At 39.3% G+C, this 18,472-nt stretch overlaps 1 protein-coding gene across 2 annotated transcripts in view; it reads left to right on the top strand.

Annotated features, from left to right (window-relative positions):
• The window catches only part of DUS4L (dihydrouridine synthase 4 like), a 40,467-nt gene extending 27,026 nt beyond the window's left edge, over positions 1 to 13,441 (top strand). For both annotated transcript variants that reach the window (XM_068994885.1, XM_068994876.1), the window contains 3 exons: positions 278 to 389; positions 11,029 to 11,129; positions 12,477 to 13,441. In XM_068994885.1, the coding sequence (XP_068850986.1) occupies positions 278 to 389; positions 11,029 to 11,129; positions 12,477 to 12,515 (252 nt within the window). In that variant the 3' untranslated portion in view covers positions 12,516 to 13,441. The remainder of the gene's footprint in view (positions 1 to 277; positions 390 to 11,028; positions 11,130 to 12,476) is intronic.
• The last annotated feature ends 5,031 nt before the right edge of the window (positions 13,442 to 18,472 follow it).

The raw sequence follows: 18,472 nt of genomic DNA on the forward strand, positions 1-18,472 counted from the left end.
GTTGTACACTTGATGCAGACATGCAAAGTACTCTTACAAAGGAGATAATGCCCTTCTGTTACAAGTATGCCATTACCTAAAACACTGAGCTTGTTTATTTCCTTTTTTTTTTTAATTTGGGAAGATTTTTTTCTAGAATGACTATCTGCCTGTATCAAGTTGACATTTGATAAAACCTAATGCTTTGCAAGATCAGGGCTGACATTCCCTGGATATTTTGCATTAATATCAGACTAATGAAAATAAAACTAATTGTAGCAACTGTGGTTTTTAATAGGCCTTGAGAGGAAAAGGACATGGTAAAAAGAAAGAGTCAACAGATGCAACTGAGGAAAAGTTGAAGGAGGAAGTTGAACATTTGAAAGCAGAGCTACAGAAGACATCAGATGGTAAGTATTAGTTAGGACTTCTTTGCAAATAGAAAAATGGTATTTCAACACTGAATGTCAAAAAAGTATTCTAGCTATAGCATGAACTAACTTCATCTGTTTCCAGAACACTTGGTATGTGGTTTCTTTACATTTGACTAGGAACTGACAAAACATGCCATTGCCATCCCAGTATTTTAGTAAATGTGTTCATTATGAAAATATGTAAAGTGTAATCGGAACACCGTAGTTAAGTTGTAATTATTAACAAATTGGACTGATATATTTAAGTGGTGTTGACTTATCTTTGTCAGTGACACAGCCAGGATATGGAATGATTTGCAGGTTGCTTGTAGCATTGGTTTGATCTTTCATGTCATACACAGCAGCCACTCTGCCTGTATAAAATGGGGAAATACTGTGGTTGAGGTTTTTTACTAACACAGGATTTCTGTCAGCAGAAAAGTCCTTGACTGGTATTCTAAATTTATATATGTTCTGCAGTTGAGGTATTAAGATGTTGTAAGAAGCCAGAGGTCGGAAGCCGCGGCGGTACGGGGAGCTCGGATCCCCGGCGGGGGGAGAAGAACAGACAGCAGCCAATATGGTTGAAAACTAAACTCCGATTTATTAGCAGTCTCGAGGCACTTAAATAGTATACCAGCTTGTTAGCTTCTAAGGGGCTTACTTATCAGGATATTTTTCTATTTCTACACAATCAGGCTACATTGGCAGTCTTCCACAATCTTGTTATGTTCAAAGGAATCTTGTCCTTGCCTCCCTTATACTCCTAGATATCACACCTGCAAGTACGTTACTCCCTGAAATTTCTCAGGCTGGAACTGTTTTGCTTTTCACAGAGACTTTCCCACAGAAAGTGTCTCATACACACAGGCCCAAAAACCCTCCAGCTCAATAGCTTGCACAGCTCCTTTATTGATCCCAATAAATCCATTCTCCAACAAATTCCCCGTTTTTTTCTTTTGTGCAAGCAAAGCTGGAGTGATCACAGATGTAGACTTTATATATTGTCTATTGCAAGCATCGGGAGGCAAGGTGAATACACTGCCAGTTCTACAGTAATCAAATATTATACAAATAAAACTAGTTATAATTTCAAACTTAACAACTTTAACTATCCCTTTAAGTTGAGACCGTCTTTTTCTATAATCATATAGTTAATTGATGTAACTTACTTATCTATTAGTGGAATGGGAAAAAATGATTTAAAAGACCTAAACAGCATAAACCTCTAAACCTTTCACAGCCGTGGCTGCGGCTAATAGCAGAAGATCAATAGCTACTTAACTTTATATTATTACATGTCTAACATTAATAACACACACTTAACTTATTAAGCACTTGCAAGGCTATATTAAACTTAATGGCTACGTAGCTTTGACATCACTTAAACTCTACACAACTTAACTTAGCAGAACTTAAAATTAACTTTACTTAAACTTAACTTTGCTTAGACTTAACACGAATTAACCTTAACACTACCTAAACGTTATGCAACTTAACCTTATCACTTAAATTCTACAGAACTTTAAACTTAACAGAACTTAAAATTAAAGAACTTAACTTTAACAGAAATTAACTTTAACATCACGTAAACTTAACAGAACTTAAATGTACTCTTATTTCAAGACATTACTTTTGAGTTTGGTGTTATACTCAAAAACTTTTTGCAATATACCCAAAAATTTATGCAATTATTTCTCTTAGTTTTGTTTTTGGAAAGAGTTCCCCGACACCCAGCACCAGTCACTAGCAACCACCTAGGGCAGCTGTTATTATCGCCCCAGAGTCTCATTATTTCTCCTGCTATGGAGAGTGGTGGATCTGGCAAGTCCTCAGCTCCTTCACTCAGCCACGTCTCAGCCTCTCTCAAGGGTCCTCAGGACAGGTCTCACAGTCCCAGCTGTTATGGTAGTGGCATCACGTCCCTCAGGAGCTGATGCTGACTGTGCTTTCTTGTTTCGGGGTCCTGTAGCATGGCACCACTTTGCTGGGCACCTCTCTGGTCAGTGATGTAGCGATGACTTGTCCCTGTTGTTGCAGGACATTCTGCAGTGTTGCAGTCTACGTTCGTTCCCAGAGCAGGAACTGTGAAGGGGTTAACAACTGTAAGATACTGATGTAATGCTTTTGAACACAGGACATCTGCTGTAAAGACAAACTGAAAAATGCTTAGTATAGATAAGTTAGCAAGCTTTTTGATGAGTTTTTGCATTACTTGTTGGTACTTCTCTTTCATTTGGGGCTGTTTTCGGGTCGCCCCGGCCGGCTTTGGCATTGCAGGCGACGAAACTGTAAAAGCCGCGCTGTTGCCGGCTATTCCGCAGTCCGGCGCGGGGGGGTCACCCTCTGCCGCTTTTGGCCGTGCTGCTGCTTTCGGCCGGGCACCGGGGCTGCCGGTGTCTCTTTGGCCCGCCCGCGCCCCGCCCCCTGGGTCTGGTGTCTGTGCTTCCGCTCTCGCGGCCATTACTCTTCTGGCCGTCGGAGAGTTAACATCCGGCTCTGCCGGGTTTAGTAATTCTCGCAATGAGCTGACGCGCGCTGCCGTGGTTTTAATGATTTTTCTCGCGGCCAGCCCGAAGGACCGCGCTACCCCGAACTCCGCCGCGGTCTCTGGCCGCTGCTCTGTAAGTCCCGCGTCTGTTACTTTCCCGGAGCTACTAAAGCTCGTGCTGCCGCTCTCTACAGTCTCTATGGCAACCGCGGCAACTGTCTTTCCTGTTTTTACTTCTGAGAAAGTACTAATTACTGCTCTCCAGGTGGATTTGGGAGCTCTTGTTTCTGTAGCTTTCATTTTAAACGATCTTGGATTAACTAGTTCCTTATAAAGGTTTATCTCCTTAATTCCCTGCTTTTCTAAAAAGCGTAAAAACACATTAAAGGCTGCCTGAGTTTCCATGACCGCGTCCACAAACCCGCGACTCAGCGCGAAACACAAACCGCATCCAAAGCGAAAACCCCGCGTCTCTGCGCGAAACTATTACCCGCGGATAACCCGCGAACCCGCGTCCAGCGCGAGCCGTACCCGCGATCAGCGCGAACCCGCGCCTCAGCGCGGAAAACAAAACCGCGGACAAACCGCGAACCGCAAACCGCGAACTAAAAACCGAAAAACCCGCGGACTACTCTGATACCACCCGCGTCTCCGCGCGCCCCAAGTATCAGGGTACTGCAGCGTCCAGGCAAGCCTTTAGCAGCCAAGCGGCGAACCACCGATGTTAAGGTGGCCCAGGCTAGAGGTTGGCCACCCCTCCACGCCCGCCGGCGCTGCCCCGGCACCGCATTAGGCTCCCGCCAGGGCAACGGGAATAAAATACCAGTCCCAGTCCAAAGTCCCGTACTCCGCGAAGTTCGGTGTTCCGAGTTCGGTGTGCCGTGTTCGGTGTTCGGTGTCCGAGTTCGGGCGCCAGATGTAAGAAGCCAGAGGTCGGAAGCCGCGGCGGTACGGGGAGCTCGGATCCCCGGCGGGGGGAGAAGAACAGACAGCAGCCAATATGGTTGAAAACTAAACTCCGATTTATTAGCAGTCTCGAGGCACTTAAATAGTATACCAGCTTGTTAGCTTCTAAGGGGCTTACTTATCAGGATATTTTTCTATTTCTACACAATCAGGCTACATTGGCAGTCTTCCACAATCTTGTTATGTTCAAAGGAATCTTGTCCTTGCCTCCCTTATACTCCTAGATATCACACCTGCAAGTACGTTACTCCCTGAAATTTCTCAGGCTGGAACTGTTTTGCTTTTCACAGAGACTTTCCCACAGAAAGTGTCTCATACACACAGGCCCAAAAACCCTCCAGCTCAATAGCTTGCACAGCTCCTTTATTGATCCCAATAAATCCATTCTCCAACAAGATGTTAGCTTTTTTAATATTTTTTTTGTTTACAAGGAAACATATCTTGCAATTTGTAACATAATACTTTTGTTAGCAGCTTCCGTGTTTAAGGTTTAGGTTGTCAAAACTGCTTTATAGGCAGCCCAAATTGAGATAAAAGCAGATTTTACCTGTTTGGTTCTGTCTTACTGGGCTCTCTCAAGGTGTGTGAGCCTGTGAACACCTGCTCATCTGAAGTCAGTGTTTTTAAGATAACACTGCCTGTGATCTTGTAAACATTAATCAGATGTTCAGACTAACAAAAATACAAATTTTCTTGCTACGAGATAGCATGTTATCATCAAAACATAGCCCCACTTTCATATTGCCTGGCACTGCTACAACACTGTAAGAATAACAGCAGATATTTCATGAATCCTTTTTCGCTGTCCACTGGGAATTCAAATAAAAATGTAAACCAGCTGTTTTCAGCTGGGCTTGAAGCAACAAGAATGTTTAAATAGAGAATCTCATTAGTTCATGTTCTCAGGCATGTCTGATGGTGGGTTTTCCCTCTCCTGCTGTTTTCTTGAAGAAAGGGGGGAAAACAGTCTTTGAAGTGACAGGATCAGTGGAAAATTTAAATGCATATGTTTTATTTAAACTAACTTGTGGTATGTAACACTAATATAATGTAAGCTTTTCAGTCAGGAATGCTAGAGAAAGCTAAGGAATAAATAGATTTACCTCATGCTGCTTCAGCTTCATTCTCTCCATGGGATGTTGTCCATCCAAGAGATGTATAAATTAAGGCATGCTTGAATCTTTTGTTAGGGCAAAAGTGGGAAAAAGGGTCTTTCTAAGGAGTGAATAGGAAAATATTTACAGCCCTTCTCCTATTGCCACCCCCCTCATTGCCAAAAACCCCATGAGTGGTATGGGAATTACCATGGGCAGCTAGGTGGTGGTGAGGTATATCTTCTTACCTTTTTGTAAGTTTTCTTATATGTTACTTTGAGCAAATTGATAGCCAGAAAGCTTGAAGTACTTAATAAGAACAACTACATCTGTAGACATAGTTTTCTATGGAGTGTTAGAGAGTGTGGATCAAATTTACTGTTTTCTTTTGAAATTCCTGCAGCTGGGCAGGTGAATGTTGACTTTCATGTTCAGTAACTGTGAGCAGCGGATTACACAAAATGAAAGTTGAGATTGGAAAGCTTGTTTTGCCTCTTCTAAACAATTTGTTTCATGCTACTGAGCTCATATGACTGAAGTAACTTTTTCTTTGCGTCCACGAAGTCCATTCCATGAAATTGCAGGTGGGGGAGTGAAGAGTGTGAAGGGTGTCACCTAATAATGAAACAAAGCAAAACTAGTATAAAAATAAAAACTTGACTGGTTTTGATTTTGGAGGTTTTCTTCTTGTTTGTTTTCAGCTAAAGTATTTGGATTTTGTTCTTGGTTGGCTGGGGGTTTGTGTTATGGGGTTTTTTTTGCTGCTTGGAAGGAAAAAAATTTTTTTTCTTCAAAAGCAGTTTCAATTATCCATTGCTCTGGTCTGGGACACTCATTAAGCTGCTGACGCATGGAGATATATTATTTTAGAATAGGCCGTGAGTTGAAAGGCAGGTTAACTCAGTATAGTGGCAACCAGGAGTCCTAAATGTACACTGTCTTCACATTTAAGAAAACAGTTTAGTATCAGATGTGCTGTGACTTCAAAGGTCATGCAAATTTTCTGTAAAGTTTTTATAACTGTTTTTACAACTGGCAGAGGAAATACTGTATGTCTCCTTTTTCTGAAATTCTGATTAAAATTATAGTGTAGACAGATGATTGCAGACTTTCAGGAGACTCCTCTCCAGCTCTTCAGCTTTCTACCTTTCACAGAAAACACAAAACTACTTTTTTTTTCCCTTGCTTAACAGTGAAATCCTAAGTTAAGAAGACATTTTTCCACCTCCTGTGCTTTGAACAGGTGGGGAGGAAGAATCAAAATACAAGACTGAGCAGTGAAATTAGTAAAATCTGAGGAAAGGTTGGAAATTATTTACCAGGTTTTTGAGCAAATTCATTTTCTTTTCAGACTAGATTTTTCTATTCCCTTTGATACCTTTTTTTGCTTTATTTTGGAAATGAAGCAAAGAGGGCTAGTTCCTCACTACTTTATTGCAGACCCACGTTTGTTGTCAGGGCTTTATAGGCACCCAGCAGTGGGGCTAGCAGTTTTAGAGCCTAAATCCATTTTTAGCATACCTAGACTTGTAATAACATGATGGCTCAGAAACCTTCTGAGACGGTATTTTATTGATACACTTACATATTATGAAAATGTCTCATTGATGTCTAGAAATAAATGTACATACTTGTAGCAGTACTCAGTACTGATCTAAGAACGTTTCTCCTGCTATGCATTAGACATTTTTCTAACAAAATATTGATTCAGATAATTAGAGGTTCTCAGTATGGCTACTGGCCTAGGACCAATAGGAGTTTTGTGGGGAAAGAAGACATGCCATGATATTGTTTCATTTTGATGGTTTTGAAAACTATTCAAAAAACCACAACAAAACAAATTATCTGCAACTGGGCATGAGGTTAGAGGTGAGAGAAGTTTCATAAAGCCTTGTGTCCTTACAGCAGTCCTTTTTTTGGGGCAGGAACAGGGCTTCATGAAATATGTACTAGCACATTAAAGTCATTTATGTGCTTTTGAACTTCAACTTTTCCTGAAAATACTCTGCTTATACATTGTTGTCATAGGCATATAGTGGGGCAGGAGGAAATTCTAATGGAATTTCCATGCATCCTTTAAAGAGGTTTGTTTTGTGTACAGACTGTCACGAGTGTTCTTTGTTTTCATGGTTGCATAGTGTTGTAGGAGACAGGAAGAAAGGAACAATTCATGTGGAGGGCTGGTTTTGAAATAGCTTCTAACTATTGGCTCTTCTAGAAAGTATGTATGTACAGATGTACTGCTCTCACTTAAATGTGAAGATTATTACATTTTAAAAAGTTATTAAAAATACAGACATTGGGAATACATTTAATAAAACTATTGTTGCAAGGGAGAGTTCAGTTTGGCCTTGGTGTTGCTGGGTAGGCTATATGTGAAAACTGTGTTGAGCTTCACTGATGCACTCCAGTTTTTAAAAACAAGCAAGTTAAAAGAATTAGCCACAGTCTTATTATTTAGCCAATGGCAGAGGGAAGATGAGAAACAAAGTCTGTCTTGCTTAACCTTACTTTTTACAAAACTCTGAGATGATAACCAAGGGTGGGAGCCATTGCAGATGTCACGTGCAGCAAGAGTTGATACATTTACTGATTGGAAGGGAAGGCTGCATACAGCAAGCATTATACAGTGCTTATTGTACAGTGTTTAATTATACAAGGCTGTTTATGCCATCTGAAGATGCTATAACATCCCTTTTGTAACAAAATTTCTTTTGAGGTTGCAAAAGGTACTTGAAGCAAATCTGTAAATTTTTTGGCCCTGCCTTCTCATTTTAAATTCTGACCATTATATCTCAAGAAGAGAATTCAGAATTAGTATGGAATTGCTTGACTGGAGTTGTGTTCCCAGCCTTACAGCGTATTTGTTGGCAAATCTCTTGTGCCGTCAGTGCCTAAATTCTTAAATGTGAATAGCTCTTTTTTAACTTGAAAACTCTTTTAAGAGAGGGCTCTTTTTTACTCTTCAACTAGTCCAAATCATTTGGGTTGTAGGCTTGTATTGTGAGCAATGCTAATGTAAGTTCCAGATCGTTTCCTTAGTAGCAAGCACTGTAAGTCAAGTGATTTAGTCAGACCAGGACTAGTAGTTGTGCAAGGAAATGCCCAAAGAATTATTGGTTGTTTTTGTTGCTGTTTGGTTTTGGTTTTAGTGTTAAGTTCTCCATCCTTGTTAAAATGAGAAGATGATAGAAATGCTACAGCTACTGGGCTGTGGTAATGCAGCTCCTCAGACCAGTTTTATTCTCCATCCTTAGAATTCAGATCAGTCTGAAGTAAACTGTCTCTCCTGGAATAGGATTCAGAGAATGTGGTGAAAGAAGGACAAGTTCTCTACTTTTCTCAGACCATATATGTTACAATTATCTATAGACCTTCAGTCACACATAAGTGTAAAGGCATAAAGTTTTGCATAAATGTCTTCCATTGAAACACTGCCCTAGGAATAGTTTGTTGATTTTTCTTTGAAGGGAAGGAGAAGGGATGAAAAAGGATAGCCTGCCTCTCATAGTACTGAGGCTGGATTCTGGGTTTGGAACTTAGTGATTATTCCTCTCATTGGGTGCTTTAAAGTAGAAGCAGCATCCTCACCTCCTGCCTGCTCATGCACTGACTTGGTGGGAGGTGTCAGCTGTGGGGGCTTGCTTGCTGCCCGTCCAGCTGTTGTGCTCCTGTGAGGCAAAGTAACAGGCCAGATGGAAGCCAGAAATAATAACTGAGTGTATTGTGCACACAAAGGATCTCCTGTTCCCTGCTGGATCTGTGTTCCTGTGATAGGATCCATATGACAAACTGTACCTGATGCACTCAGCTGCACTGCAGTGCTTGTGCAACCGCAGAGGAGCTGGGCACTGCTGTGTGGACACTGGTGTCACAAGGCATCCAGGGAAATTGGTGCACTGAGGAATTCACACTGTTAAAGATGTGATGCTTCTTTTAATTGTGTGGCCCCAACAGAAATGAGTCTGGATTTGGTGGTTTGTTGATGTTTTGGGGGTTTTTGTCCATAGCCAACACAGGTGGAAAGGACAATCTGTTCTTTGCTTTTTCTTCTTCTAGGGTTACGTGAGGTATTTCTGTCATACATCTGTTTTGGTCAAAACATTGAAACAATGCAGTAGCTTGTTTGCTTTCTTGATTTGTAGATACTTTTAGATATTTTGTTCATGTTTTAAAGATAAAGTAGTTTTTAGTTGCAACTAAAGTACTATGCCACTGCTTATAAATAACTAAATGGTATTAGATCAATAGCATTGAGTTACAACTTCTTCAGGAATTAGGTATTATTAATTTGTACTACACTATGTATAAAAATGTTCAAGCAAAAGCAAGATTTATCTTTCTAAGTAGCAGATTCTTGGAGAAGTGAAATAGCATACATATATGGTTTTTCGTCTACAACTTAAAATTTGGGAGTTTATCAAATTGTCACAAGTTTATTTTACTTGTTTCCAAATTTTGCTATTGAATATTTTAAACAGTACCAAGATCAGAGAGTAAATGCAATACATCTGATTTGTCAGATGTATGGAAAGATACAAGTTATTCCAGATACCAAAACCTTCAGAAAATTTGTATTGATGCTGTCAAGAGTGACTTAAAGGATGCAGGATAACTGTGGAAGAGTATGGAAATGAAAGAAAGGATTTAAAGAGAAGGGATGAATTTTTATTCATGTTGGAATCCATAGATGGACGTGTTATTAACTCCAGTAAATCAGAATTTCAAGGTAGGTAAAAGTCCTGTTACAGGAAAACCACTTGCAGAGTTCTGAAATTAGAGTTACTTTTCATATATGCATTCCAATTAATTACTTAAAAATAGCAGAAATTCTGGGGGAGAGAGTTCTCCTTTTTTGCCTGTAGGAGAGTGGTCAAATCTCATTTCCTGATGTTTCAAGAACTAGCATCCAAAGAGAAATCTGTTTCATACCAGACTGCTTGTTAGCTCAGTGTTTAAAAACCACATTTAGCTCCTCATCTTTTGAGAACAGGCTTTTAGAGGTGCTGTAATTCTTGAGTGCCATGGAGGTCTCTGAGAAAGAAGAGTCTCTCTCAGGGAGTTCACAGTCAAAGGATAGATTCACACTTTCAGAACAAGGAAATTTGCAAATGTTCTTTTTTTATTTGTACCGTTAGATTTGGTTGTTTGGGTTTTTTAAGTGGGCATGTGAGGCAGCCTTATTAGGTCGTTAACAACATTTCTTTGTTTTCACATGAGTAGATCAAAATTTAGACCATGCCTGTGATGCTACATCAGAGAACTATAATGATCCCTGAGATACCTGTAGCAGAGGAATATGAAAATGTCTAAATGACCTCATGTAACAGCTTAGGACTAATGGCTTTATGACACTTTGTGCTGTTTTACCCTGCATTGTAAAATAGCCCCTATGGAGTCCTAGGCTGTTTGGTACTGCAGCATAGATGTGATGTCAGTTTGTGTTGAGATGGAGTAGAGTAATAATTTTTTTTTTCACATGTTAAAAAACTGTTCAGAGTTGTCTGTCATCCCACCACCATTTCTGCCTTTTCATCCATAAACTGATGCTGCTAATCAGTTAACTCATGCATGGTAAAATACAGAACAGGGTAAAAAGCTGAGTTCTGTGCTCCTATAATCATGTGTTATCTTCCTCCTTACCATGTTTTGTCGATGGTCTCAGTTGCTGTGTGAAAATCTTGCCCAATGTTTGAGTTCCCTCTTTAAGAGGTCTGAGAGTTTTGCTTTTGGAGTTGCAGAGTTTTGTTTTTCTAAAACTGTCTCCTGCAATGTGACAGAGCACTGTAGTCATCACTAACTAGTCACCTCTTTCAGTAGTTTATTGGTCTCACCCCTACCTTTCTTACAGGCCCTTCCTGTTCCTCGTGCTGATCTTTCTGAACATCGGCCATTCTCTTTCCGCTCCCTGTCCTCAACTTCTCTTGCATCCATCTGTGTCCATCTGTGATGCTGTGTCTTAAATTCTAAGCTTTTTTTAGGGGAAGGACTGTCTATTGCAGTGGAGCCCTAATGCACATCTAGGGCTCTGAGGAACTGCAGGAATACAAGTAATTATTAAAACACCAATTCTGATATTTTACAGCTTTCCATAAGGCAAAAACTGAAGTGGCTGCAGTTAAAAAGCAGTCTGAAGGCCTTAGAAAAGAATATGATCATCTGATGAAAGAATTTCAGCAGCTTCAGGTAGGTGGCTCTGGATCGCCATACAAGAACTGTGTTTTGAAATTGTACCAGCAAAATTCTGTTTGTTGGTATTTTGTTGGTGCAAGAGAATTTACCAAAATCTTTAGTATAGCATAAAGTTACAATTGGCAGCATTCCTTAAACTTCTTCAAAATAGTAGAATTTTGTTTTGCACTTTAGTTGAGAATGCTCAGGTTGTTATTAGCTTCAGTTTTATTGTTACTTGGGAAATAAGATTCAGATAGTTTTGCATGTGATGATCAAACTGAAATACGGTAAGAAAATTATGGGGGGGTCTGTGTGTGTGGTGGGGGGAGTATATACATAATTTATAAAAGTAATTTTATTTTGTTTGCTCTTAAAACATGCTTTTGCAATCCCAGATTATAAATGTTGCAATACTGTTGATACACGAAGATAAAAACCCCAACAAACAGCCTAGGCTAAAAACAGGCTACTATAAAATTCAAACTGAAGTACAAAATAATTAAAAAACCATATTAAGCAAAAGTTCAATTAGCTGTTTGATCGAGTTTCTTATGTGCATGGCTTTAATACCATAAAATACACAGTAATTATTTCTGGTAGAACTGGGAGTCTGTACTCCCAATTTAAGTTGTTGAACAGGTGTTCATATGGTCCATGCCTAGCATCTGTCTCAAGCAAAATTCAGTAAAAATGAAAGTTAGCCTTTTTATAAGTAGTGGTCCTGGGAGAAAATAAATTACTGTTAAAATTATGGTGACTTGCTTTTCAAAAAGAGTTTTTCAGTCCTGTATTAATTTTTAAAAAGGCAGTTTTGACCTGGTTATAATCTTTCTTTCCTCTACTCTGTGAAACCATTTACTCATTCCCAGCCTCACCCTGTACTCCTACAGAGATTGCTCAACTGATCACTGTGTTCAAGACCACCATGCATGGCCTGTCCTTGTTGTGCTTCCCTGTGTAATGAGCCATAGTAGTCCTGCTGCATTTCTAACAGACTTGTGGTCTAAAGCACACATCCTCACCATCTTCTGTTTACCTCTGAGTGGAAAGAACAGAGGTACTGAGCACACAGGAGATTTGGCTCCCAAGAATAAATCAGTTGATAGCAGAAGATGTTTTCTGCTGGGTTTGCTGCACAGCTCAGCTGCAACACCAAAGGGAGCAGAACTAGGCTGCACAGCCTTGACTGCTGACAGCAGAAGCTCAGGTGTGGTGTGGGGTAGTATTGATGGGACTGCAACTTAGAAAGGTGTATGGTGAACAAATCAGGTGTGACTGCAGAGGGGCAAAATGCAGCATCTGGAGTCAACGGTTTCTGATCTTGCCAAACTTAAATTATTTTTATCTGTCTCTTTTCAGCAAAGTTTAAATCAAGCAGAAGGTAAGAAAGACCTGTAAGTGCATCTAAGACAGATGGCATCGCTGCAGTTGCTTGAATGAGAAAAGTCTTGTGCTGTTGATGTTCCTGATGCATACCTGAAACAAAACTTAATTTTTATGAAAAGCACATGCATTGCAGGTCACTGTTCAGATTCCTCTAATGCATCTTGGTTGCCAAAATGTTCTGTATTGCAAATAAAATGTTAAGTGGCTTACCGGATTTACTATGGAGTTTGTCACGGTTCTCATCAGGAGAAACTCAAAAATCTTTCAATTCCACCCGGAGCAACCTGACTGTTTTCCAAGCTTTTGCCTCCCACAATGGTAACAGATCGCCATTTGCTTGTGGCATTTGAGTGAGGTTGTATATCACACTAGATTATAAAAACACAATTACTTAAACCTCCTTTGCAGCACCTGTTTGGAGTAATAAAAATTCAGTTCCCAGTGGGTTGAAGAAGGCTGAAAGCTTTTTATCAGTGGAAAACTGAATGACAATCAATCTAAGGAAAATAAAGAAAGAAAAATGGCATTTGTAAATCCACGTCACTAGCTTGTGACTTTTGCTTTAGCCACATGGATTTGAGTGTATTTTAACAAACAATATTTTGCATGCCTCTGGTTTATTTTTCTTTAATATATTGGGATATTTCAGTCTTGGGTTGGCTGGTATTAGCAGTCTTTATTTTTACACTGTTTACATTGGTTTACTCCTTGTGTACCACCTAACTTCTTTTGCCATGCTAAGTAGAAAATCTTTTAAAATGTAGATAATTTGGTTTGGTTTGTTTTGTTTTCATGGATACGATACCTCAAATAAATGTGCACTGTTTTGCATAAAACCTTTTTGGTATTCAGAAAGTTGTTTTGAGTTTGTTAGTTGGTTCCAGTTTATGTTTGAAAGTTTGATATGTTTGTTACATTAAAGGGATTGTTTAAGTTCACAGTTTCTGGGTTTATTCTTGTAAATCTCTCCCAATATACTATCTCATCATAGTTAATAATTATATGAACTGGGAACAAAATATATTTCTAACTTGGTGATGTTGAACTCTTCTTGAAAATACGGTCTTCATAGTGGTAGTTGTGATTGCTCTGGAAATAGAATTTTTTTAGCTTAGAATTTAAACACAGCTTATCTAGTAGTATAAGGCATACTAACATACCATATTAAATAAGAGTGCAGATGTTTTTAAAAAATACTTTATCCTTGCTGAAGTAGTATGGAATATGTTTTCAGAGATTCTATGACACTCAAGATTTTTTTTTTTATTCATATAAAAACTTCCAGGGAAAATCACAGATTTTTCATACCTGCATACACGTTTTGAAGATGTAGTTGAAGGCGTCTTTGGTTTTGTTCCCCACCCCTTTCTGAAATATTTAAAATTGTGGTGGAATGTTATCACAGATCCAAAGACTGTGGTTGGAGGCCTTGGAGCCTATAACACGTGCTATTTTTAATGACAGAACAAAAGAACTCACATGTTTCTTACTTCAAGACACTGAACAGAAGCAAATAACTCTTGCTTATTATTTACTGTTATCTACTCAAATTTCAGACATTTCTTCTGCTAGTATAAGTAGGTAATTGGGTAGAAAATTAGAAGCTTACAATGAATGATACTGTGCACTGATCTGCATCCTTAAAAATTTACCTTAATATCATGGAGTAAGAAATGGGTAGCTGTGAATGCACTGATAGTACTGATATTTCTCCTTGAGAAGGAACTCTGAATGCTTTACACAGTTTTTTGCTGTAGAGCATGACTGAAGTGTGAAGGGGTGCAGGGTGGTATGCACTGTTCCCTCGGCGCTGAAATGAGGCTGGGTATTTTCAGACATGCAACATGCATTCAACACATGATACACACATGCTGTAATACATTACACAGAAAACCTTGATATTGGGCCACAGGGGAACATTCCCTTCATTAGAGATTCCTTAAACACACAGACTTTGTATTTTGCCTCCATTCACTTCTTCTCTCGTGTCCATTACTTGGATCCTTTATCAGGTTTCCCTGTCACGGAGTATAACCATCATCATTTTTGTACTTGTCTATTGTGGATGGTCCCATACATTTGACTGAGTTGCATTATCACACTCCCAGCTCTTTGGAGTCCCAGACTTGTTCACAGAAAAATAATCTTTTGCTACTCAGATTAAAATTATTGTGTAGTATCTGCTATGTAGAACTCTCTTCTTGGAAAGAACAAAGGGTTCTTGTAAAACTGTAAGTCTAAATAGTATATCTGGAAATTCTAGTAGATGGCAAATCCTTGTGAATACTTTGCAAAATTTTGCATTGTTTCACATTATATGCTTTCAGGGCCTCTGGAAGTCTGTGTTGATCAACTTTAAGTACAGTTCTCTCACTGGTAATGTTTTAAGTTATGGTTGAGATACAGGGAAAGAATGAAAAATTTCATGCTTTTATCTCCTGATCTTTTAGGCTGTTGGGTCAGCTTTTGGTCACATGTGCCTGTGGTGTGGGAAAGAGTTGAAAAAAGTTAAATCTCCACTAATACTGGTGGAATCAAAATTACTTTTGTACTCATGTTGGACAGTTAATTTATTCTGAGTATGTCTCCAGAAGTAAGAATTCAGAGCTCTTTATACTCTAAATAATGTCAAAGTAATTGCCAGGTTGTTTTGGAGCCTTTTTTGCCTCTTTACAAAAGTAGAAATATGCATTTTCCATACTTCAGTGGGGAAGCATGGGAGAGATTATTCTACAATTATTTGCACAGGTTTAACTGATAGTAGCTTTCAAAAAAATTTTGAGGGGTGTTTCCATATTTTTTTTCATAAACCCCTTTTTCTGCTGAGTCAAGAAAGCAGTGAGGTCATGGTGGGTGCATGAGAGCTGACCTGAATATTAATAGACTTGGCTGCATGCTTTGGTGTTACCTTAAATGAAAGCACCTGTAGCTAGGCAGGATGTTTTTCCCTGTTTCTATTTTTGCAACAAACATCTGACAATCCATTTTGCTTAAAAACATAAATTGTGCAGTGTCTTTTCTGAAAATGTACCCTTGCATCAGCACTCGCTGTGTGTTTGCTGCCACAGTAGTCCCTGGCTACATAGCCTCACTGAAAAGACACTGTGCTTTACTAGCTTCTTGTAAAGGGCAAAAGCTCAGCTTTTCTCTCAGTATTGAAATAACATTTGTTTTTCCACATGTGAAGTTAATGTAAAATTACTACATGTCTGCCTCAATTCTCGAGTGTTCCTTGAAATTCTGAATTTATTCTTTGGGACAGAAGCCCTCATTTTGCCTTGCCTTTGGACAGTGCTTATCCCACTGTCAGCTGTAATCTGGGTCCTGTTACAACCTAATACAAGTCATTTTACAGGTAAGTTGGAAAATCAGCTCTCGGTCATTCCGTACTCTGCGCTGCCTATTGCTGTGTGCATTAATTGTGGAATGTCTGAAAACACAGTTCTAGAACTGAGCATCCTCAGTTCAAGAATAATGTGGAATATTTTATTTTCTATTATAAAATGTAATACTTGTATTTTGTTTATGAGGTAATGTACAAATAGGGACAAGCATTGCAAGGTGTATTTGTGAGGAAAACAAAGAGTCCCTCTAGTTTTGTGTCCACTCTGAAATGCAGCTGTGGTCCAAAGGAAGTTTTATTACTGCCTGCAAGGGCAAGTGCCCTGAAAAGATTTTGCTATTCCCTCTCCAGCTTTAGGAGAACTGAGCAGAGAGGGAAGCAGACTATACATCTATAATTCTTTATATGTTAAAGGATTCCCTGCAGGACTCTGCGAAGGCAGTCTTGGTCTGCATGAAGCACGTCTGGGATGTTTGGATTCTCAAACACACTTGGGTGCACCAGGGTTTAGCGAGTGGAAACCTCCCCACTGTGTTTAGTGACTGGTAGGAGTTAGGTATTAGCTCTAGTGTGTCTGTTGGAAGGGAGGAGATGCCAAAAACAGCTACTAGGGAATATGAATATGGGAAGGATCTCTCAAACTTGTCTGGAAATCGGACACCAATTACTGCTGTCATAAAAGCATGTCTGCAAGACTCGACATAAACAGCTGTAGCTTTAACCCTTTATCTTGCTGCTTGAGATCAGACTGACTCTGTAGCCTGATTTGTTCTTGTCTTTGAAAACACAGCCAGAAGAGGCAGTAGCTTTGGTGATAATTGTCTTTTGCAAGATAGTGTAATAACTTCTCACCTAGGTGGTGAGACCATATGCTACATCTTACTAAGTGTGAGGTTTAAACCCCTGTTCCTGTGACTATGGAAGAAGAAGGTGCTAAACTACTTCTTTCTTTCTGTGTTTAACAGGGTATGGAATGGACAATATGAGAGGAAGGAAGAGAGGGACTGTTACTCTTGGCCAGTAAAGACAAAATCTTAGGCTTTGATTCTTCTCCAGACATGACTTAGGCATTAAAGGTCTAAGGAAACAGAGCATACAGTGAAGTAGGGGTCTTGGAAACAGGCTGTGTATCTGTCCTAGGTTGTTTCATACAAGTACAAAGTGAACATGAATAATAGTAAGTAATAAGGTAGACAAAAGGATTCAGAAAACTGATGCAGATTTCAAGCTAAAAACCCTAAACACACCCCTGCAAAAAAAAACCCCAACCAAACAAAAAACAACAACAAAAAAGCTAAAGTTGAACAATGCAGAGCCTGCCTTCCAGCTTGAAAAGGGAGGGAAATGCATCCTGAGTGGGGTCATCACAGTTGAAAAACAACATTGCATCTGATTTGACACAGATACATCTCTGTGTACGGAATCCATTCTGACCTAGGGTTTACAGTCTTTAGCCTCTTCCTCAAACAATTGTCTTTTCAAATTCTGGTAAATGCATTTGTGTTACAAAGATGGAGATTTTTTTTTTCTTGAAACCTCTTGTCCTTGAACTTGCATACTTCTGCCAGTATGCATGGTCCTACCGAGTTCTCATCTGTACGTGACCTACAGGTGCTCCTACAGCATCTCATCACCTGGGGTGCTGCAGGAAACAAATTTGCAAGGAGTGTTACAGTCAATTCAGATTCTTCTGACTGTAGCCTTCCTGTGTTAATTACTTGTTCAGTATTATGTCTTTTCTTCTTGATATCAAGCAGTTCTCCTCTAAAATGAGTTTTGTAAATAATAAGATAATTGTAGTTTTGTGGGTATTCCAGGAGAAAATAACATGTAATACACAGCCAGTCCTGAAAATTCAGTTTATGTGATAAGTGTAGGGCATCTACATTGGGTTCCTGCAAATGTTTTTGCTGTTCTTTGCTTTAATTATCAGCCTAGACACCATTATACTTGCTGAAGTAATTGTCTTTGTATTAATCTTAGAACTAAGATGATGTTTCCACAACAGCTTTTCAAAGTTAGTTTTTAAAACTGCTTTTTGTGATATTCTGTTTTTATCTGGAGTGGATTCTAACCTAATACATTACTCAGTTTTGATGCCAGCTTAATTTTCAGTATGTGCTTTAGTATATGTCTAATACGTCTTTTCCAATATTACTTCCATTTCCCCATGGTATTATCTTCTAATGAGAAAATCTGAAAGCTTTCCCACCCTGAATTAAGTAACATTTATATCAGACCACTTTCCTTGTTCCTCTAGAACAAGGCAGCTTTTACTGGCTAGAGTGCCATGCTCACAGGTTCCTACAAAACACTGGGACTTATTTTGGCAGGCTGGCTGCTTCAGTGCTGGATACAACATTGCTCAGATCAAAACAGTTCCGCAGTTCACCCAGATTTCCTTACAGTGCAGCAGATGGGAAGCCAGTTGCAGAGTTATGAAGCCTGAACTGTGTTAACCCTACAAAAAGTAATTCCAGTAAATAGCTTTTTTTGCAGTTTAGTAATGCTGGCTTCAACATGTCTGAAGTTAGGACTATACTTAATTGCTTTGAAACTAACTCCATGCCTGAGTAGTTCATGAAAAAAATATTTTGCTTGATGCTATACTGTCAGTGTGTGCCCT

This window comes from Aphelocoma coerulescens, chromosome 1A (assembly GCF_041296385.1).
Source record: "Aphelocoma coerulescens isolate FSJ_1873_10779 chromosome 1A, UR_Acoe_1.0, whole genome shotgun sequence".
In the NCBI taxonomy this organism is placed as follows: domain Eukaryota; kingdom Metazoa; phylum Chordata; class Aves; order Passeriformes; family Corvidae; genus Aphelocoma; species Aphelocoma coerulescens.